The following is a 23,431-nucleotide window of genomic DNA, read 5'->3' as shown; positions in this document are numbered from 1 at the left end:
AAGGTGATTCAATGTGACTGGTGATTCAACATGACTTGTGATTCTCTACAAGGTGATTCAACATGACTTGTGATTCTCTACAAGGTGATTCAATGTGACTGGTGATTCAACATGACTTGTGATTCTCTACAAGGTGATTCAATGTGACTGGTGATTCTCTACAAGGTGATTCAATGTGACTGGTGATTCAACATGACTTGTGATTCTCTACAAGGTGATTCAACATGACTTGTGATTCTCTACAAGGTGATTCAACATGACTTGTGATTCTCTACAAGGTGATTCAATGTGACTGGTATTCAACATGACTTGTGATTCTCTACAAGGTGATTCAACATGACTTGTGATTCTCTACAAGGTGATTCAACATGACTTGTGATTCTCTACAAGGTGATTCAACATGACTTGTGATTCTCTACAAGGTGATTCAACATGACTTGTGATTCTCTACAAGGTGATTCAACATGACTTGTGATTCTCTACAAGGTGATTCAACATGACTTGTGATTCTCTACAAGGTGATTCAACATGACTTGTGATTCTCTACAAGGTGATTCAACATGACTTGTGATTCTCTACAAGGTGATTCAACATGACTTGTGATTCTCTACAAGGTGATTCTGGAACTGCAGGATGAAGTCTCTCCTCCCGTCCCTCTAGTGGTTGTGTCTGGAACTGCAGGACAGACAAACTGAGGGGACAGTGGTTGTGAGATAGCAAAAGCTCAGGTTGCCCAGCCCGGCGGAGATACAATCTTCGGCAAAATCATTCGCAAGGAGATTCCTGCAAAAATATGATTTGATTTTGTGGTTGTGTCTGGACAGACGAACTGATAGTCTCGTCATCCATCTACACACACAGCATGACATGTCTGTAGTCACCACACTGCTGTTACTGTCCCCGTGTTGGAGTAGAATTGTTTTACTAAACAAAACACTGTTTTCCAGTCATTTTTCCCAGACAGTAAACATTGGACCCAAAGTCTGTAGTTTAAACTGCCTGTGGAATGAGAAGTCCTCCGAAAACCTGGAGACAGGAAAACTAACCGATTGAAGAGATGTTTTACCATTATACTATCTGTGTGTAGCTAGGTAGGTCATCTACTAAACATGTCTAGAGGTCAGCTAGGTAGGTCATCTACTAAACATGTCTAGAGGTCAGCTAGGTAGGTCACCTACTAAACATGTCTAGAGGTCAGCTAGGTAGGTCATCTACTAAACATGTCTAGAGGTCAGCTAGGTAGGTCACCTACTAAACATGTCTAGAGGTCAGCTAGGTAGGTCACCTACTAAACATGTCTAGAGGTCAGCTAGGGAGGTCACCTACTAAACATGTCTAGAGGTCAGCTAGGTAGGTCACCTACTAAACATGTCTAGAGGTCAGCTAGGGTCAGCTAGGTCACCTACTAAACATGTCTAGAGGTCAGCTAGGTAGGTCACCTACTAAACATGTCTAGAGGTCAGCTAGGGAGGTCACCTACTAAACATGTCTAGAGGTCAGCTAGGTAGGTCACCTACTAAACATGTCTAGAGGTCAGCTAGGGAGGTCACCTAGTAAACATGTCTAGAGGTCAGCTAGGTAGGTCACCTACTAAACATGTCTAGAGGTCAGCTAGGTAAGTGTAGAGGTCAGCTAGGTAGGTCACCTACTAAACTTGTCTAGAGGTCAGCTAGGTAAGTGTAGAGGTCAGCTAGGTAGGTCACCTACTAAACATGTCTAGAGGTCAGCTAGGTAGGTCACCTACTAAACGTGTCTAGAGGTCAGCTAGGTAGGTCACCTAGGAACCACATTACAGATGGAAATATCCATTAGACTGTAGAAAGAGGGGAGATCTAAAGATACAACAATGATCATGGGTTGTTAGGGGAGACCTAAAGATACAACAACTACCATGGGTTGTTAGGGGAGACCTAAAGATACAACAACTATCATGGGTTGTTAGGGGAGACCTAAAGATACAACAACTACCATGGGTTGTTAGGGGAGATCTAAAGATACAACAACTATCATGGGTTGTTAGGGGAGATCTAAAGATACAACAACTATCATGGGTTGTTAGGGGAGATCTAAAGATACAACAACTACCATGGGTTGTTAGGGGAGATCTAAAGATACAACAACTACCATGGGTTGTTAGTGGAGATCTAAAGATACAACAACTACCATGGGTTGTTAGGGGAGATCTAAAGATACAACAACTACCATGGGTTGTTCCAGACACCATTAGGTGCTCACTGCTTGTCTTCCAGGACACCATTAGGTGCTCACTGCTTGTCCTCCAGGACACCATTAGGTGCTCACTGCCTGCCCTACAGGACACCATTAGGTGCTCACTGCCTGCCCTACAGGACACCATTAGGTGCTCACTGCCTGCCCTACAGGACACCATTAGGTGCTCACTGCTTGTCTTCCAGGACACCATTAGGTGCTCACTGCTTGTCCTCCAGGACACCATTAGGTGCTCACTGCCTGCCCTACAGGACACCATTAGGTGCTCACTGCCTGCCCTACAGGACACCATTAGGTGCTCACTGCCTGCCCTACAGGTCACCCGAGCCACGGCCTATTCTCCCCATCAGGCTGCTGAATAGCCCCCACTAGTCAGCTGTTTCTACCCGCAGACCATCAGGCTGCTGAATAGCCCCCACTAAATCAGCTATCTGCCCCCCCTTATGGAAAAAAATCTGAAACCAGTGACTTTGTGACTCAGTTGACTGGCTCATTTATCTGTATCAGTAGTAGGCCTACTATTGACCTACTGCACTGTACAGCTTGGTTTGGCCTACTATTGACCTACTGCACTGTACAGCTTGGTTTGGCCAACTATTGACCTACTGCACTGTACAGCTTGGTTTGGCCTACTATTGACCTACTGCACTGTACAGCTTGGTTTGGCCTACTATTGACCTACTGCACTGTACAGCTTGGTTTGGCCTACTATTGACCTACTGCACTGTACAGCTTGGTTTGGCCTACTATTGACCTACTGCACTGTACAGCTTGGTTTGTCCTACTATTGACCTACTGCACTGTACAGCTTGGTTTGTCCTACTATTGACCTACTGCACTGTACAGCTTGGTTTGGCCTACTATTAACCTACTGCACTGTACAGCTTGGTTTGTCCTACTATTGACCTACTGCACTGTACAGCTTGGTTTGTCCTGACTGTGAAAGACCAATATGACCTGTTCAGCTTGGTTTGTCCTGACTGTGAAAGACCAATATGACCTGTACAGCTTGGTTTGTCCTGACTGTGAAAGACCAATATGACCTGTACAGCTTGGTTTGTCCTGACTGTGAAAGACCAATATGACCTGTACAGCTTGGTTTGTCCTGACTGTGAAAGACCAATATGACCTGTACAGCTTGGTTTGTCCTGACTGTGAAAGACCAATATGACCTGTACAGCTTGGTTTGTCCTGACTGTGAAAGACCAATATGACCTGTACAGCTTGGTTTGTCCTGACTGTGAAAGACCGATATGACCTGTACAGCTTGGTTGGTCCTGTGAAAGACCGATATGACCTGTACAGCTTGGTTTGTCCTGACTGTGAAAGACCGATATGACCTGTACAGCTTGGTTTGTCCTGACTGAAAGACCGATATGACCTGTACAGCTTGGTTGGTCCTGTGAAAGACCGATATGACCTGTACAGCTTGGTTTGGCCTGTGAAAGACCGATATGACCTGTACACGCTTGGTTGGTCCTGTGAAAGACCGATATGACCTGTACAGCTTGGTTGGTCCTGTGAAAGACCGATATGACCTGTACAGCTTGGTTGGTCCTGTGAAAGACCGATATGACCTGTACAGCTTGGTTTGTCCTGACTGTGAAAGACCGATATGACCTGTACAGCTTGGTTTGGCCTGTGAAAGACCGATAGACCTGTACAGCTTGGTTGGTCCTGTGAAAGACCGATATGACCTGTACAGCTTGGTTGGTCCTGTGAAAGACCGATATGACCTGTACAGCTTGGTTGGTCCTGTGAAAGACCGATATGACCTGTACAGCTTGGTTGGTCCTGTGAAAGACCGATATGACCTGTACAGCTTGGTTGGTCCTGTGAAAGACCGATATGACCTGTACAGCTTGGTTGGTCCTGTGAAAGACCGATATGACCTGTACAGCTTGGTTGGTCCTGTGAAAGACCGATATGACCTGTTCAGCTTGGTTGGTCCTGTGAAAGACCGATATGACCTGTACAGCTTGGTTGGTCCTGTGAAAGACCGATATGACCTGTACAGCTTGGTTGGTCCTGTGAAAGACCGATATGACCTGTACAGCTTGGTTGGTCCTGTGAAAGACCGATATGGGATTTTAGGTCATTCAGAGTGTATTAAATGGAAGCATTTTTATCACAGTCAATATTATCTGATGCACCTTATGAGAGAAAACATCTTTACACTCTTAAACACCTGTATCTGAAAGTCATTTGACCAATGTCATTTATATGTCAAGTTACTATTTTGGCATATTACCATAACATAAAAGAGGATATATACATAAATATAATATTATTCTCTTTACCAGTAAACCAGAAGATTTACACAATAATGATTATATTCAACATTTGGTTATTATAAACATCTTATCATTCATAACTGAAATACTGTAGATCAGAATCTATACACAGACGATGGTTATTTTGGTCGGTTCTATTTCGTCTGTAGGTCAAGACCACACCTGATCCATTCTGTGTCCAGTGTTATCCTACACCCCCCCCCCCCACCTGTAACTAGGACAACTCTGGTCCAATGAGGTGTAGGTTGAAACTCTTTTCTCCTTCTATTTTTCCCAGCATCCTGTGCAAGACATAACAGACACATTTGAATCAAAAAACAATAGTTCATTGAAGTGTAAGTGTATAAATCCACAGGTATTGTGATCAGACATCCCCAGTTGGGATGCAACTCTGTGTGCTGTAGTCCATGTTGAACCCTCCAGTCTGTCTGTCTAGTGTTGCTTCGCTTCTAAGGTGACTGCTCCAGAAGCTGCTGACGTCGTCTCAGGATCTCAGCGAACTGGGCGCGCTCCGTGGCGTCCTGGAAACAGAAACCGTGACAACGTAAAGGGGCGTGGTCATGAGGGAGGTGGGCGAGGCCCGGAGGGTTCAGTGGTTGCTGCACTCGTCAAATGACTCCCACCCCTGAGTCACAGGCTGTGACCGACAGCTTCTCCTGACGCCTCCGCATGATCTCCTGCAGCTCTGACCCTGAACTCCTCTGGAGGGGAGATAGAGAGGGGGGGGGGGGGGGGAGGGAGGGGGGGGGGAGAGGGGGAGGGGGGGGGAGGGAGAGGGGGGAGGGAGGGGGGGACGGAGGGAGGGGGGGGGGGGAGGGAGGGAGGGGGGGAGGGAGGGAGAGAGGGGGAGAGGGGAGGGGGGGAGGGAGAGAGGGAGGGGAGGGATATAGGGAGAGATAGAGCGGGGAGGAACGGAGGGAGGGAGGGGGATATAGAGAGAGAGGGGGAGAGAAAGGGGGATATTGAGAGAGAAAGGAGAGAGAGGGGGATATATAGAGAGAAAGGGGGTATATAAAGAGAGAAAAGGAGAGCGAGGGGGGGATATAGAGAGAGAGGGGGATATAGAGAGAGAAAGGGGGATATAGAGAGAGAAAGGGGGATATAGAGAGAGAAAGGGGGATATAAAGAGAGAAAATGAGAGAGAGGGGGATATAGAGAGAGAGAGGGGGGGATATAGAGAGAGAGAGGGGATATAGAGAAAGGGGGATATAGAGAGAGAAAGGGAGAGAGGGGGATATAGAGAGACAAAGGGGGATATAGAGAGAGAAAAGGAGAGAGGGGGATATAGAGAGAGAAAGGGGGGATATAGAGAGAGAAAAGGAGAGAGGGGGGATATAGAGAGAGAAAGAGATATCAGAGAAAGGAGGTTAGAGTCAGTAGAGATGTCTCCCACAGGGGAACACTACGGAACTAAATAATGTCCGCATTCATCACAGCAGGGCTGAATCATAGAGTTGAAAACAGTAGTGAGGTCTCTCTAGAAACCATTCTAGTGTTTATAACTCTACGAATCCACTAGAGAACAGGGGAGAAGCCTCACCAGCTGGGCTGAATCATAGAGTTGAAAACAGTAGTGAGGTCTCTCTAGAAACCATTCTAGTGTTTATAACTCTACGAATCCACTAGAGAACAGGGGAGAAGCCTCACCAGCTGGGCTGAATCATAGAGTTGAAAACAGTAGTGAGGTCTCTCTAGAAACCATTCTAGTGTTTATAACTCTACGAATCCACTAGAGAACAGGGGAGAAGCCTCACCAGCTGGGCAGCTACAGGGAAACTGTTAGTGAATGTAGATGACAGTCTGGTGGGAGAATCCTGTGGCCGGTCAGACAGTAGGCTTTGCTAGCTCTGGCCTGAGAGAGCTGCTGTCCTGCAGACCTACAGACCTTTGGACTGAGAACCAGCCGGACAACATCATACTCAGGACCAGCGCTGAAGTAAACCTTATGTTTTCAGAAATGATCCACAAATACCTACATTTCCTTTAGGCAGACCCACTCAACCTGTTCTAAACTGACCTGTAGTTCCATTAGTAGTATCACACTCAACCTGTTATAAACTGACTTGTAGTATAACACTCAACCTGTTATAAACTGACCTGTAGTTCCATTAGTAGTATCACACTCAACCAGTTATAAACTGACCTGTAGTTCCATTAGTAGTATAACACATTACACTCAACCTGTTATAAACTGACCTGTAGTTCCATTAGTAGTATAACACTCAACCTGTTATAAACAGACCTGTAGTTCCATTAGTAGTATCACACTCAACCTGTTATAAACTGACCTGTAGTTCCATTAGTAGTATAACACCCAACCTGTTATAAACTGACCTGTAGTTCCATTAGTAGTATAACACTCAACATGTTATAAACTGACCTGTAGTTCCCTTAGTACTATAACACATTACACTCAACCTGTTATAAACTGACCTGTAGTTCCATTAGTAGTATAACACTCAACCTGTTATAAACTGACCTGTAGTTCCATTAGTAGTATAACACTCAACCTGTAGTTCCATTAGTAGTATCACACTCAACCTGTTATAAACTGACCTGTAGTTCCCTTAGTACTATAACACATTACATGCAACCTGTTATAAACTGACCTGTAGTTCCATTAGTAGTATCACACTCAACCTGTTATAAACTGACCTGTAGTATAACACTCAACCTGTTATAAACTGACCTGTAGTTCCATTAGTAGTATCACACTCAACCAGTTATAAACTGACCTGTAGTTCCATTAGTAGTATAACACTCAACATGTTATAAACTGACCTGTAGTTCCCTTAGTACTATAACACATTACACTCAACCTGTTATAAACTGACCTGTAGTTCCATTAGTAGTATAACACTCAACCTGTTATAAACTGACCTGTAGTTCCACTAGTAGTATAACACTCAACCTGTTATAAACTGACCTGTAGTTCCCTTAGTACTATAACACATTACACTCAACCTGTTATAAACTGACCTGTAGTTCCATTAGCAGTATAACACTCAACCTGTTATAAACTGACCTGTAGTTCCATTAGCAGTATAACACTCAACCTGTTATAAACTGACCTGTAGTTCCATTAGTAGTATCACACTCAACCTGTTATAAACTGACCTGTAGTTCCATTAGTAGTATAACACTCAACCTGTTATAAACTGACCTGTAGTTAACATTAGTAGTATAACACCCAACCTGTTATAAACTGACCTGTAGTTCCATTAGTAGTATTATACATTACACTGTAGTTCAGGAGGAAACAGACCTGAAATATACTGTAGTTCAGGAAGAAACAGACCTGAAATATACTGTAGTTCAGGAGGAAACAGACCTGAAATATACTGTAGTTCAGGAGGAAACAGACCTGAAATATACTGTAGTTCAGGAGGAAACAGACCTGAAATATACTGTAGTTCAGGAGGAAACAGACCTGAAATATACTGTAGTTCAGGAGGAAACAGACCTGAAATATACTGTAGTTCAGGAGGAAACAGACCTGAAATATACTGTAGTTCAGGAGGAAACAGACCTGAAATATACTGTAGTTCAGGAGGAAACAGATCTGAAATATACTGTTGTTCTGGAGGAAACAGACCTGAAATATACTGTAGTTCAGGAGGAAACAGACCTGAAATATACTGTAGTTCAGGAGGAAACAGACCTGAAATATACTGTAGTTCAGGAGGAAACAGACCTGAAATATACTGTAGTTCAGGAGGAAACAGACCTGAAATATACTGTAGTTCAGGAGGAAACAGACCTGAAATATACTGTAGTTCAGGAGGAAACAGACCTGAAATATACTGTAGTTCAGGAGGAAACAGACCTGAAATATATTGTAGTTCAGGAGGAAACAGACCTGACATCTAATTGATATTCCAGTTCAGGGTTAAAGTTCCCCTTGGCCTTGGGAACGGTTCAGTCTAGTAGTGATAAGGTCATGGAGAAGGATGTTAACTGTTAGAAGGTAACGGTTCAGTCTAGTAGTGATATGGTATGATATGATTCTCAATGGCAGTGCAGGCTGAGCTACATGGTGAGAGGTGAGGGATGGTAACGCTTACAGACAGGAGGAGACCGGGAGGAGGGTTCTTAAAGCCATGGTGGTTATCTAGGAAGGAGACAGGAGGTGGGTTCTTAAAGCCATGGTGGTTATCTAGGAAGGAGACCGGGAGGAGGGTTCTTAAAGCCATGGTGGTTATCTAGGAAGGGGAATCTCAGTTTTTAGCTTCCATCTGCTGGCCAGCTTCCAAACATTTAGAAAAACGGACTGTTATCATACTTATTTAAGTATGAAAAAATATTGATCCAAACTTAAGACTGTTTTTTAATGTGAGCAGTTGATACAAGACATACTGTATGTTATCTTGACCTGCACATTGGATTGTCTAAGTGGTGGATTTAGAACACAGACCGGTGAGGTGTGTTAGCCTAGTGAGACAGGTGTGGAGAAGTCCACAGACCAATGAGGTGTGTTAGCCTAGTGAGACAGGTGTGCAAAAGTCCTGAACAGAAGAGAGCCATGACTACATGAACGCTGGCCAACAGAGTAGAGCCTAGAACAACCGATCTAGTGGAACAATACCTTAGTGAGAGTTTAGAGTCTGAAGACTGCAGTGGTCAGAAGAAGACCTGCAGGAGGACAGAGACCAGACAGAAACCACACCTTGCCAAAGCTTTAAAGAGCATGTAGACTGCAAGTACCCCTGAAAACACCTGTATGTACCTGCAAACACCTGTAAACACCTGTATGTACCTGTAAACACCTGTATGTACCTGCAAACACCTGTATGTACCTGTATGTACCTGTACCTGTAAACACCTGTATGTACCTGTATGTACCTGTAAACACCTGTATGTGCCTGTATGTACCTGTAAACACCTGTATGTACCTGTAAACACCTGTATGTACCTGTAAACACCTGTATGTACCTGTAAACACCTGTATGTACCTGTAAACACCTGTATGTACCTGTAAACACCTGTATGTACCTGTAAACACCTGTATACACCTGTATGTACCTGTAAACACCTGTATGTACCTGTAAACACCTGTATGTACCTGCAAACACCTGTATGTACCTGTAAACACCTGTATGTACCTGTAAACTCCTGTATGTACCTGTAAACACCTGTATGTACCTGTAAACACCTGTATGTACCTGTATGTACCTGCAAACACCTGTATGTTCCTGTATGTACCTGTAAACACCTGTATGTACCTGTAAACACCTGTATGTACCTGTAAACACCTGTATGTACCTGTAAACACCTGTATGTACCTGTAAACACCTGTATGTACCTGTAAACACCTGTATGTACCTGTAAACACCTGTATGTACCTGTAAAGACACCTGTATGTACCTGCAAACACCTGTATGTACTTGTAAACACCTGTATGTACCTGCAAACACCTGTATGTACCTGTAAACACCTGTATGTACCTGCAAACACCTGTATGTACCTGTAAACACCTGTATGTACCTGTAAACAGTGCATTCGGAAAGTATTCAGACCCCTTGACTTTTTCCACATTTTGTTACGTTACAGCCTTATTCTAAAACGGATTAAAGATGTTTTCTCCTCATCAATCAATCTACACACGATACCCCATAATGACAAAGCAAAAACAGTTTTTTAGATTTTTTTTGGCAAATACCAAAAGAAAAACAGAAATATCACATTTACATAAGTATTCAGACCCTTTACTCAGTACTTTGTTGAAGCACCTTTGGCAGTGATTACAGCCTTGAGTCTTCTTGGGTCTGACGCTACAAGCTTGGTATACCTGTATTTGGGGAGTTTCTCCCATTCTTCTCTGCAGATCCTCTCAAGCTCTGTCAGGTTGGATGGGAAGTGTTGCTGCACAGCTATTTTCAAGTCTCTCCAGAGATGTTTGATTGGGTTCAAGTCCGGGCTCTGGCTGGGCCATTCAAGGACATTCAGAGACTAGTCCTCAAGCCACTCCTTCATTGTCTTGGCTGTGTGCTTAGGGTCGTTGTCCTGTTGGAAGGTGAACCTTCGCCCCTGTCTGAAGTCCTAAGCGTTTTCATCAAGGATCTCTGTACTTTGCTCCGTTCTGACTAGTCTCCCAGTCCCTGCCGCTGAAAAACACCCCCACAGTGTCATGACGCTGGCCTCTTTGGGTAAGCAAGCACATCCCCCTCTCCCTGCCTCCCCCTTGCCTCCTTCAACTAGACTGCTGTGGTCAGAGGTCGTAAATTCCTGAGAAGACTTCATGGACACACAGTTCTAGAGAGTAGTTTTTCATGGAGACAAAGGACATCCTTCCACCTCACAGAACTTGAGGTACGAACAAATTTCATGTTCCGGAGAAAGTGTAAAAGATCAGTGAAGAATCCAGCTACGAACTGGTCCGTTTGTCACAACTTGGGAAGCTCATGGGAGACTGTGTGGACACATTACCATAACGCTGTTTATATCATAGCTCCAGATATAAGGTTTACATCTAATTGTTGTATAAGATAAATGAGTGAGTATGATACTGTTTACACAATTTTACAATGTGATTTTTGACTGTTTAATGAAGGAAAACTCAAGCTAGGAATTCGGTATCATTGAACGTGAAGAACGACAACCGCCGAAACATCCATTCTATAACGAATGTCACTTTGAACTATAACTAAAGGATTTCAATTGTTATAATTATCACTCTGTAGTGACGTCTTAGTCGACCCCCACTTCTCCTTTCGTCTAACAAGCCGCCATGCCGGTTCAGCCCACTAGGGCACATCCTTCTATCATTACATTTACCTTTGTTTGTTTGTTTATGCATTTCTGTGAATTACTTAGTTAGTAATAAATAAATGATTTAAGACAATTGATGTATGGATGACTCATAGTGAAGACTGGGTTTGTGCAGATAACCAACAATTTACATTTGGAATGAGACTAACGTGAGGTAAAGTAAATAATTCATTAATTCGAAGACTAATTGATCAGGAAAAATATCTGAAAAGTTATTTTAGGAAATGATAACTTTGTAATCTGAATATTTTTCCTTGGTCCCCCGACTTCCTAGTTAATTAGTTACGTGATTAATCAGTTGATCGCATAGTAACTAATTACAGAGAATCTTTGATAAAAACTATCAGTCTTCAGCTAATGATAGTAGACACGACAACAGCATGATGCTGCCACCAAAATGATTCACCATAGGGATGGTGTCAGATTTACTCCAGACGTGACGCTTGGCATTCAGGCCAAAGAGTTACAGAGACCAGAGAATCTGGTTTCTCATGGTCTGAGTGTCCTTTAGGTGCCTTTTGACAAACTCTAAGTGGGATGTGCCTTTTACTGCGGAGTGGCTTTCAACTATCCACTCCACCATAACGGCCTGATTGGCGGAGTGCTACAGAGATGGTAGTCCTTCTGAAAGGTTCTCCCATCTCCAAAGAAGAACTCTGGAGCTCTGTCGGAGTAACCATCGGGTTCTTGGTCACCTCCCTGACCAAGGCTCTTCTCACCCAATTGCTTAGTTTGGCCGGGCGGCCAGCTCTAGGAAGATTATTGGTGGTTCCAAACTTCTTCCATTTAAGAATGATGGAGGCCACTGTGTTCTTGGGGATCTGTGCCTCAACACAATCCTGTCTCGGAGCTCTATGGACAATCCCTTCGACCTCATGGCTTGGTTTTTGCTCTGACATGCACTGTCAACTTCGGGACCTTATATAGACAGGTGTGTGCCTTTCCAAATCATGTCCAATCAATTGAATTTACAACAGGTGGACTCCTATCAAATTGTAGAAACCTCAAGGATCATCAATGGAAACAGGATGAATCTGAGCTCAACTTGGAGTCTCATAGCAGAGGGTCTGAATACTTAGTTCTTACACCACCCTAGGTCACCTCAAGGATCATCAATGGAAACAGGATGAATCTGAGCTCAACTTGGAGTCTCATAGCAGAGGGTCTGAATACTTATGTAAATAAGGTCAGCATTTTTAATACATTTGCTAAAATAAAAAAATAAAAACTGTTTTCAATTTGTCATTAAGGGTTATTGTGTGTAGATTGACGAGGAAAAACATTAATTTAATCCATTTTAGAATAAGGCTGTAAACCATCAAAATGCAGAAAAAGCATAGGTGTTTATAGGTACACAGGTGTTTATAGGTACACAGGTGTTTATAGGTATACAGGTGTTTATAGGTATACAGGTGTTTATAGGTATACAGGTGTTTATAGGTATACAGGTGTTTATAGGTATACAGGTGTTTATAGGTATACAGGTGTTTATACACAGGTGTTTACGGTACACAGGTGTTTATCGGTATACAGGTGTTTATAGGTATACAGGTGTTTATAGGTATACAGGTGTTTATAGGTATACAGGTGTTTATAGGTATACAGGTGTTTGCAGGTACTGTGGTTACATCAAACACACTCAGAAGAAGAGATTCAAGGTTTTGTGATTACATCAAACACACTCAGAAGAAGAGATTCCCTAAAGCAGACACCCAGCCAGTAGAATCCTCTGAACTACACTAGCCACAATGCAACACTGGGTTCAAACATTTAGCCCAAGTGGACTTTTCAACAATCTGGACTTTGGATAGCTAAACACGTTAGCGATTGGCTGCCTTCCGTTCAGGTTTAACCCTGCACTCTGCCTTGAGGTAGCTATGATTGGCTACCTTCCATTCAGGTTTAACCCTGCACTCTGCCTTGAGGTAGCTATGATTGGCTGCCTTCCGTTCAGGTTTAACCCTGCACTCTGCCTTGAGGTAGCTATGATTGGCTACCTTCCATTCAGGTTTAACCCTGCACTCTGCCTTGAGGTAGCTATGATTGGCTGCCTTCCGTTCAGGTTTAACCCTGCACTCTGCCTTGAGGCAGCTATGATTGGCTGCCTGCCGTTCAGATTTAACTCTGCACTCTGCCTTGAGGCAGCTAGCTACTGTATCTTTATCCCTGGTCTAACAGTGTTAATCAGCTAGCTTGCAGGGTTAGCCGGCTCAGTGTTATCAGGTTTAGTAAGAGGAGAAGCACTACCCACCTCCAGAGCAGCCTTCTGGACGGTCACCTGACTGAAGACCCTGGCCCCGTCGTCTGGACACACCGTCTTCAGCTCCTCCTTATTTAGAGAGAACAGCTGGGCTCCGGTTAATACTCCCAGACTGGTAATGGTACTGTAGAGACGGGTAGTAGCACAGGAGTACGGCAGTCATCATCACCATAGAAATAGACAAAAGCCACACCAGAGTTGAGCTCATTCATTTAAATAGTGAAAAGCACAGGACCCAGAATAGAACCTTGGGGGACACCAGCAGTCATCTCCACATAGTCAGATAGAACTAATATTTCTATATGTCCAGTGTGACAACGAGTTGAATCCCTTCAGCTGTAGCCAGGCCTTGACCTCGTCAGGAGAGGAGGTATCAGTACTATACCATACTATAGGATGTATTCTCATTTGGATATATAGATGATATTACATACATATACACTTCAAAAGTTTGGGGTCACTTAGAAATGTCCTTGTTTTTGAAAGAAAAGTTGAATTTTGGTCCATTAAAATAACATCAAAATGATTAGAAATACAGTGTAGACATTGTTAATGTTGTAAATGACTATTGAAACTGGAAACGGCAGATTTTTTATGGATTATCTACATAGGAGTACAGAGGCCCATTATCAGCAACCATCACTCCTGTGTTTCAAGTGTTAGCTAATCCACATTTATCATTTTAAAAGGCTAATTGATCATTAGAAAACCCTTTTGCAATTACGTTAGCACAGCTGAAAACTATTGTCCTGATTAAAGAAGCAATAAAACTGGCCTTCTTGAGACTAGTTGAGTATCTGGAGCATCAGCATTTGTGGGTTAGATTACAGGCTCAAAATGGTCGGAAATAAAGTTCTTTCTTCTGAACCTCATCAGTCTATTCTTGTTCTTAGAAATGATGGCTATTCCATGCGAGAAACTGAAGATCTCGTACAATGATGTGTACTACTCCCTTCACAGAACAGCGCAAACTGGCCCTAACCAGAATAGAAAGAGGAGTGGGAGGCCCCAGCGCACAACTGAGCAAGAGGACAAGTACATTAGAGTGTCTAGTTTGAGAAATAGACGCCTCACAAGTCCTCAACTGGCAGCTTCATTAAATAGTACCCGTAAAACACCAGTCTCAATGTCAACAGTGAAGAGATGACTCCGGGATGCTGGCCTTCTAGGCAGAGCTGCAAAGAAAAAGCCATATCTCAGACTGGCCAATAAAAATAAAAAATTAAGATGGGCAAAAGAACAGACACTGGACAGAGGAAGATTGTAAAAAAGTGTTATGGACGAATCTAAGTTTGAGGTGTTCGGATCACAAAGAAGAACATTCGTGAGACGCAGAAAAAATGAAAAGATGCTGGAGGAGTGAACCATCTGTCAAGCATGGTGGAGGAGTGAACCATCTGTCAAGCCTGGTGGAGGAGTGAACCATCTGTCAAGCATGGTGGAGGAGTGAACCATCTGTCAAGCCTGGTGGAGGAGTGAACCATCTGTCAAGCATGGTGGAGGAGTGAACCATCTGTCAAGCATGGTGGAGGAGTGAACCATCTGTCAAGCCTGCTGGAGGAGTGAACCATCTATCAAGCATGGTGGAGGAGTGAACCATCTGTCAAGCCTGCTGGAGGAGTGAATCTGTCCATCTGTCAAGCATGGTGGAGGAGTGAACCATCTGTCAAGCCTGCTGGGTGGAGGAGTGAACCATCTGTCAAGCCTGGTGGAGGAGTGAACCATCTGTCAAGCCTGGTGGAGGAGTGAACCATCTGTCAAGAGGAGTGAACCATCTGTCAAGCCTGGTGGAGGAGTGAACCATCTGTCAAGCCTGGTGGAGGAGTGAACCATCTGTCAAGCCTGGTGGAGGAGTGAACCATCTGTCAAGCCTGGTGGAGGAGTGGTGGAGGAGTGAAACATCTGTCAAGCCTGGTGGAGGAGTGAACCATCTGTCAAGCCTGGTGGAGGAGTGAACCATCTGTCAAGCCTGGTGGAGGAGTGAACCATCTGTCAAGCCTGGTGGAGGAGTGAGGAGTGAACCATCTGTCAAGCCTGGTGGAGGAGTGAACCATCTGTCAAGCCTGGTGGAGGAGTGAACCATCTGTCAAGCCTGGTGGAGGAGTGAACCATCTGTCAAGCCTGGTGGAGGAGTGAACCATCTGTCAAGCCTGGTGGAGGAGTGAACCATCTGTCAAGCCTGGTGGAGGAGTGAACCATCTGTCAAGCCTGGTGGAGGAGTGAACCATCTGTCAAGCCTGGTGGAGGAGTGAAACCATCTGTCAAGCCTGGTGGAGGAGTGAACCATCTGTCAAGCCTGGTGGAGGAGTGAACCATCTGTCAAGCCTGGTGGAGGAGTGAACCATCTGTCAAGCCTGGTGGAGGAGTGAACCATCTGTCAAGCCTGGTGGAGGAGTGAACCATCTGTCAAGCCTGGTGGAGGAGTGAACCATCTGTCAAGCCATCTGCAGGAGGAGTGAACCATCTGTCAAGCCTGGTGGAGGAGGAGTGAACCATCTGTCAAGCCTGGTGGAGGAGTGAACCATCTGTCAAGCCTGGTGGAGGAGCCATCTGTCAAGCCTGGTGGAGGAGTGAACCATCTGTCAAGCCTGGTGGAGGAGGAGTGAACCATCTGTCAAGCCTGGTGGAGGAGTGAACCATCTGTCAAGCCTGGTGGAGGAGTGAACCATCTGTCAAGCCTGGTGGAGGAGTGAACCATCTGTCAAGCCTGGTGGAGGAGTGAACCATCTGTCAAGCCTGGTGGAGGAGTGAACCATCTGTCAAGCCTGGTGGAGGAGTGAACCATCTGTCAAGCCTGGTGGAGGAGTGAACCATCTGTCAAGCCTGCTGGAGGAGTGAACCATCTGTCAAGCCTGCTGGAGGAGTGACTCCATCTGTCAAGCCTGGTGGAGGAGTGAACCATCTGTCAAGCCTGGTGGAGGAGCCATCTGTCAAGCCTGGGAGGAGTGAACCATCTGTCAAGCCTGGTGGAGGAGTGAACCATCTGTCAAGCCTGGTGGAGGAGTGAACCATCTGTCAAGCCTGGTGGAGGAGTGAACCATCTGTCAAGCCTGGTGGAGGAGTGAACCATCTGTCAAGCCTGGTGGAGGAGTGAACCATCTGTCAAGCCTGGTGGAGGAGTGAACCATCTGTCAAGCCTGGTGGAGGAGTGAACCATCTGTCAAGCCTGGTGGAGGAGTGAAGCCAGGAGTCCATCTGTCAAGCCTGGGAGGAGTGGAGGAGTGAACCATCTGTCAAGCCTGCTGGAGGAGTGAACCATCTGTCAAGCCTCGTGGAGGAGTGAACCATCTGTCAAGCCTGGTGGAGGAGTGAACCATCTGTCAAGCCTGGTGGAGGAGCCATCTCTGTCAAGCCCATCTGTCAAGCCTGGAGGAGTGAACCATCTGTCAAGCCTGCTGGAGGAGTGAACCATCTGTCAAGCCTGGTGGAGGAGTGAACCATCTGTCAAGCCTGGTGGAGGAGTGAACCATCTGTCAAACCTGGTGGAGGAGTGAACCATCTGTCAAGCCTGGTGGAGGAGTGAACCATCTGTCAAGCCTGCAGGAGTGAACCATCTGTCAAGCCTGGTGGAGGAGTGAACCATGGAGGAGTGAACCATCTGTCAAGCCTGCTGGAGGAGTGAACCATCTGTCAAGCCTGGTGGAGGAGTGAACCATCTGTCAAGCCTGGTGGAGGAGTGAACCATCTGTCAAGCCTGGTGGAGGAGTGAACCATCTGTCAAGCCTGCTGGAGGAGTGAACCATCTGTCAAGCCTGGAGGAGTGAACCATCTGTCAAGCCTGGTGGAGGAGTGAACCATCTGTCAAGCCTGGTGGAGGAGTGAACCATCTGTCAAGCCTGCTGGAGGAGTGAACCATCTGTCAAGCCTGCTGGAGGAGTGACTCATCTGTCAAGCCTGGTGGAGGAGGAGTGAACCATCTGTCAAGCCTGCTGGAGGAGTGAACCATCTGTCAAGCCTGCTGGAGGAGTGAACCATCTGTCAAGCCTGCTGGAGGAGTGAACCATCTGTCAAGCCTGGAGGAGTGGAGGAGTGAACCATCTGTCAGGAGCCTGTGGAGGAGTGAACCATCTGTCAAGCCTGGTGGAGGAGTGAACCATGGAGGAGTGAACCATCTGTCAAGCCTGGGAGGAGTGAACTCCATCTGTCAAGCCTGGTGGAGGAGTGAACCATCTGTCAAGCCTGGTGGAGGAGCCATCTGGCCTGGGAGGAGTGAACCATCTGTCAAGCCTGGTGGAGGAGTGGTCAAGCCTGAGGAGTGAACCATCTGTCAAGCCTGGTGGAGGAGTGAACCATCTGGCCTGCTGGAGGAGAGAACCATCTGTCAAGCCTGGTGGAGGAGTGAACCATCTGTCAAGCCTGCTGGAGGAGAGAACCATCTGTCAAGCCTGGTGGAGGAGTGAACCATCTGTCAAGCCTGGTGGAGGAGTGAACCATCTGTCAAGCCTGGTGGAGGAGTGAACCATCTGTCAAGCCTGGTGGAGGAGTGAACCATCTGTCAAGCCTGCTGGAGGAGTGAACCATCAGTCAAGCCTGGTGGAGGAGTGAACCATTTGTCAAGCATGGTGGAGGAGTGACTCCATCTGTCAAGCCTGGTGGAGGAGTGAACCATCTGTCAAGCCTGGTGGAGGAGTGACTCCATCTGTCAAGCCTGGTGGAGGAGTGAACCATCTGTCAAAGCATGGTGGAGGAGTGACTCCATCTGTCAAACCTGGTGGAGGAGTGAACCATCTGTCAAGCCTGGTGGAGGAGTGAACCATCTGTCAAGCCTGGTGGAGGAGTGAACCATCTGTCAAGCCTGGTGGAGGAGTGAACCATCTGTCAAGCCTGCTGGAGGAGTGAACCATCTGTCAAGCCTGGTGGAGGAGTGAACCATTTGTCAAGCATGGTGGAGGAGTGACTCCATCTGTCAAACCTGGTGGAGGAGTGAACCATCTGTCAAGCCTGGTGGAGGAGTGAACCATTTGTCAAGCATGGTGGAGGAGTGACTCCATCTGTCAAACCTGGTGGAGGAGTGAACCATCTGTCAAGCCTGGTGGAGGAGTGAACCATCTGTCAAGCCTGGTGGAGGAGTGAACCAAAGCCTGGTGGAGGAGTGAACCTGGTGGAGGAGTGAACCATCTGTCAAGCCTGGTGGAGGAGTGACTCCATCTGTCAAGCCTGGTGGAGGAGTGAACCATCTGTCAAGCCTGGTGGAGGAGTGACTCCATCTGTCAAGCCTGGTGGAGGAGTGACTCCATCTGTCAAGCCTGGTGGAGGAGTGACTCCATCTGTCAAGCCTGGTGGAGGAGTGACTCCATCTGTCAAGCCTGCTGGAGGAGTGACTCCATCTGTCAAGCCTGGTGGAGGCAATGTGACGTTCTGGGGGTGCTTTGGTGGAGGTAAAGTGGGAAATTAGTACAGGGTCAAAGGGATCTTGAAGAAGGAAGGCTCCATTTTGCAACGCCATGCCATACCCTGTGGACGGCGCTTAATTGGAGCCAATTTCCTCCTACAACAGGACAATGATCCAAAGCACAGCTCCAAACCATGCAATAACTATTTAGGGAAGAAGCAATCAGCTGGTATTCTGTCTATAATGGAGTGGCCATCACAGTCACCGGATCTCAACACTATTGAGCTGTTTTGGGAGCAGCTTGACCGTATGGTACATAAGAAGTGCCCATCAAGCCAATCCAACTTGTGGGAGGTGCTTCAGGAAGCATGGGGTGAAATCTCATCAGATTACCTCATCAAGCTGACAACTAGATTACCAAAGGTCTGCAAGGCTAAAATTGCTGCAAATGGAGGATTCTTTGACGAAAGCAAAGTTTTGAAGGACACAATTATTATTTTAAGTTAAAAAATAATTATTTATAACCTTGTCAACGTCTTGACTATATTTCATGTATGTTTGCATGGAAAAAAAATGACATTTCTAAGTGACCCCAAACTGTTGAAAGGTAGTGTATGTTAAATGACGTACACAGAGCTGAACCCCTTCAGCTGCAGCCAGGCCTTGACCTCGTCAGGGGAGGAGTCGTACGTGATGTTGACGGACGGGAGGGAGGTGCTGCGAGCAGGAACAGCAAACTTCTTGTTGGCGCTTCGACCCAACGTGAGGCGGTGCATCAACTCGTCCTGAACCTCCTCCATGTTGGACTTCCTCCCTACAGGACACAACATTAACCATACCACCTAAATCCCAACCCTGAACCCTGACCCTCCTCCCTACAGGAACCAACATTAACCATACCACCTAAACCCCAACCCTGACCCTCCTCCCTACAGGACACAACATTAACCATACCACCTAAACCACAACCCTGACCCTGCTCCCTACAGGACACAACATTTACCATATCACCTAAACCCCAACCCTGACCCTCCTCCCTACAGGACACAACATTAACCATACCACCTAAACCACAACCCTGACCCTGCTCCCTACAGGACACAACATTTACCATATCACCTAAACCCCAACCCTGACCCTCCTCCCTACTGGACACAACATTAACCATACCACCTAAACCCATTAACCCCCCAACCCTGAACCCTCCTCCAAGTTGAACTTCCTCCCACAGGACACAACATTAACCATACAACCTAAACCCTAACCCCAACCCTGAACCCTTAACCATACCACCTAAACCCCAACCCTGAACCCTGACCCTCCTCCCTACAGGACATAACATTAAACATACCACCTAAACCCCAACCCTGAACCCTGACCCTCCTCCAAGTTGAACTTCCTCCCAACAGGACACAACATTAACCATACCGCCTAAACGCTAACCCTGACCCCTGACCCTCCTCCCTACAGGACACAACATTAACCATACCACCTAAACCCCAACCCTGACCCCTGACCCTCCTCCCTACAGGACACAACATTAACCATACCACCTAAACCCCAACCCCTGAACCCTGACCCTCCTCCATGTTGGACTTCCTCCCTACAGGACACAACATTAACCATACCACCTAAACCCCAACCCTGAAACCCTCCTCCAACCCCCTACAGGACCAACATTAACCATACCACCTAAACCCCCCTGACCCTGACCCTCCTCCCTACAGGACACAACATTAACCATACCACCTAAACCCCAACCCATGACCCCTGACCCTCCTCCCTACAGGACACAACATTAACCATACAACCTAAACCCCAACCCTGAACCCTGACCCTCCTCCCTACAGGACACAACATTAACCATACCACCTAAACCCCAACCCTGACCCTGACCTCCTCCAAGTTGAACTTCCTCCCAACAGGACACAACATTAACCATACCGCCTAAACCCTAACCCTGACCCCTGACCCTCCTCCCTACAGGACACAACATTAACCATACCACCTAAACCCCAACCCTGAACCCCTGACCCTCCTCCCTACAGGACACAACATTAACCATACCACCTAAACCCCAACCCTGAACCCTGACCCTCCTCCATGTTGAACTTCCTCCCAACAGGACACAACATTAACCATACCACCTAAACCCCAACCCTGACCCTGACCCTCCTCCCTACAGGACACAACATTAACCATACCACCTAAACCCCAACCCTGACCCCTGACCCTCCTCCCTACAGGACACAACATTAACCATACCACCTAAACCCCAACCCTGAACCCTGACCCTCCTCCATGTTGGACTTCCTCCCTACAGGACACAACATTAACCATACCACCTAAACCCCAACCCTGAACCCTGACCCTCCTCCATGTTGGAGTTCCTCCCTACAGGACACAACATTAACCATACCACCTAAACCCTAAGCCCTGACCCTCCTCCCTACAGGACACAACATTAACCATACAACCTAAACAACAACCCTGAACCCTGACCCTCCTCCCTACAGGACACAACATTAACCATACCACCTAAACCCCAACCCTGAACCCTGACCCTCCTCCCTACAGGACACAACATTAACCATACCACCTAAACCCCAACCCTGACCCTGCTCCCTACAGGACACAACATTAACCATATCACCTAAACCCCAACCCTGACCCTCCTCCCTACAGGACACAACATTAACCATACCACCTAAACCCCAACCCTGACCCCTGACCCTCCTCCCTACAGGACACAACATTAACCATACCACCTAAACCTAAACCCCAACCCTGACCCTCCTCCCTACAGGACACAACATTAACCATACCACCTAAACCCCAACCCTGAACCCTGACCCTACTCCCTACAGGACACAACATTAACCATACCACCTAAACCCCAACCCTGACCCCTGACCCTCCTCCCTACAGGACACAACATTAACCATACCACCTAAACCCCAACCCTGAACCCTGACGCTACTCCCTACAGGACACAACATTAACCATACCACCTAAACCCCAACCCTGACCCCTGACCCTCCTCCATGTTGGACTTCCTCCCTACAGGACACAACATTAACCATACCACCTAAACCCCAACCCTGACCCCTGACCCTCCTCCCTACAGGACACAACATTAACCATACCACCTAAACCCCAACCCTGAACCCTGACCCTCTTCCCTACAGGACACAACATTAACCATACCTACCTAAACCCCAACCCTGACCCTCCTCTCTACAGGACACAACATTAACCATACCACCTAAACCCCAACCCTGACCCCTGACCCTCCTCCATACAGGACACAACATTAACCATACCACCTAAACCACAACCCTGACCCCTGACCCTCCTCCATGTTGGACTTCCTCCCTACAGGACACAACATTAACCATACCACCTAAACCCCAACCCTGACCCCTGACCCTCCTCCCTACAGGACACAACATTAACCATACCACCTAAACCCCAACCCTGACCCCTGACCCTCCTCCCTACAGGACACAACATTAACCATACCACCTAAACCCCAACCCTGAAACCTGACCCTCTTCCCTACAGGACACAACATTAACCATACTACCTAAACCCCAACACTGACCCTCCTCCCTACAGGACACAACATTAACCATACCACCTAAACCCCAACCCTGACCCCTGACCCTCCTCCCTACAGGACACAACATTAACCATACCACCTAAACCCCAACCCTGACCCCTGACCCTCCTCCCTACAGGACACAACATTAACCATACTACCTAAACCCCAACCCTGACCCCTGACCCTCCTCCCTACAGGACACAACATTAACCATACCACCTAAACCCCAACCCTGACCCTCCTCCCTACAGGACACAACATTAACCATACCACCTAAACCCCAACCCTGACCCCTGACCCTCCTCCCTACAGGACACAACATTAACCATACCACCTAAACCCAAACCCTGAACCCTGACCCTCCTCCCTACAGGACACAACATTAACCATACCACCTAAACCCCAACCCTGACCCTCCTCCCTACAGGAACCAACATTAACCATACCACCTAAACCCCAACCCTGAACCCTGACCCTCCTCCCTACAGGACACAACATTAACCATACCACCTAAACCCCAACCCTGACCCCTGACCCTCCTCCCTACAGGACACAACATTAACCATACCACCTAAACCCCAACCCTGAACCCTGACCCTCCTCCATGTTGGACTTCCTCCCTACAGGACACAACATTAACCATACCACCTAAACCCCAACCCTAAGCCCTGACCCTCCTCCCTACAGGACACAACATTAACCATACCACCTAAACCCTAACCCCTGACCCCTGACCCTCCTCCCTACAGGACACAACATTAACCATACAACCTAAACCCCAACCCTGACCCTGACCCTCCTCCCTACAGGACACAACATTAACCATACCACCTAAACCCCAACCCTGAACCCTGACCCTCCTCCAAGTTGAACTTCCTCCCAACAGGACACAACATTAACCATACCTAAACCCCAACCCTGACCCTGACCCTCCTCCCTACAGG

At 46.8% G+C, this 23,431-nt stretch overlaps 1 protein-coding gene across 1 annotated transcript in view; it reads right to left on the bottom strand.

The window, feature by feature from the left end:
* Window positions 1-4,910: 4,910 nt before the first annotated feature.
* The window catches only part of eps8a (epidermal growth factor receptor pathway substrate 8a), a 163,210-nt gene continuing 144,689 nt past the window's right edge, over window positions 4,911-23,431 (bottom strand). The window contains 4 exon segments of the mRNA XM_042317247.1: window positions 4,911-5,142; window positions 5,144-5,224; window positions 13,543-13,675; window positions 19,514-19,697. Of these exon segments, the coding sequence (XP_042173181.1) occupies window positions 5,113-5,142; window positions 5,144-5,224; window positions 13,543-13,675; window positions 19,514-19,697 (428 nt within the window). The 3' untranslated portion in view covers window positions 4,911-5,112.

Source organism: Oncorhynchus tshawytscha, unplaced genomic scaffold (assembly GCF_018296145.1).
Source record: "Oncorhynchus tshawytscha isolate Ot180627B unplaced genomic scaffold, Otsh_v2.0 Un_contig_1152_pilon_pilon, whole genome shotgun sequence".
NCBI lineage: Eukaryota > Metazoa > Chordata > Actinopteri > Salmoniformes > Salmonidae > Oncorhynchus > Oncorhynchus tshawytscha.
Note: the sequence above shows the minus strand (reverse complement) of the source record. Positions and strands in the feature narration are given on the sequence as shown.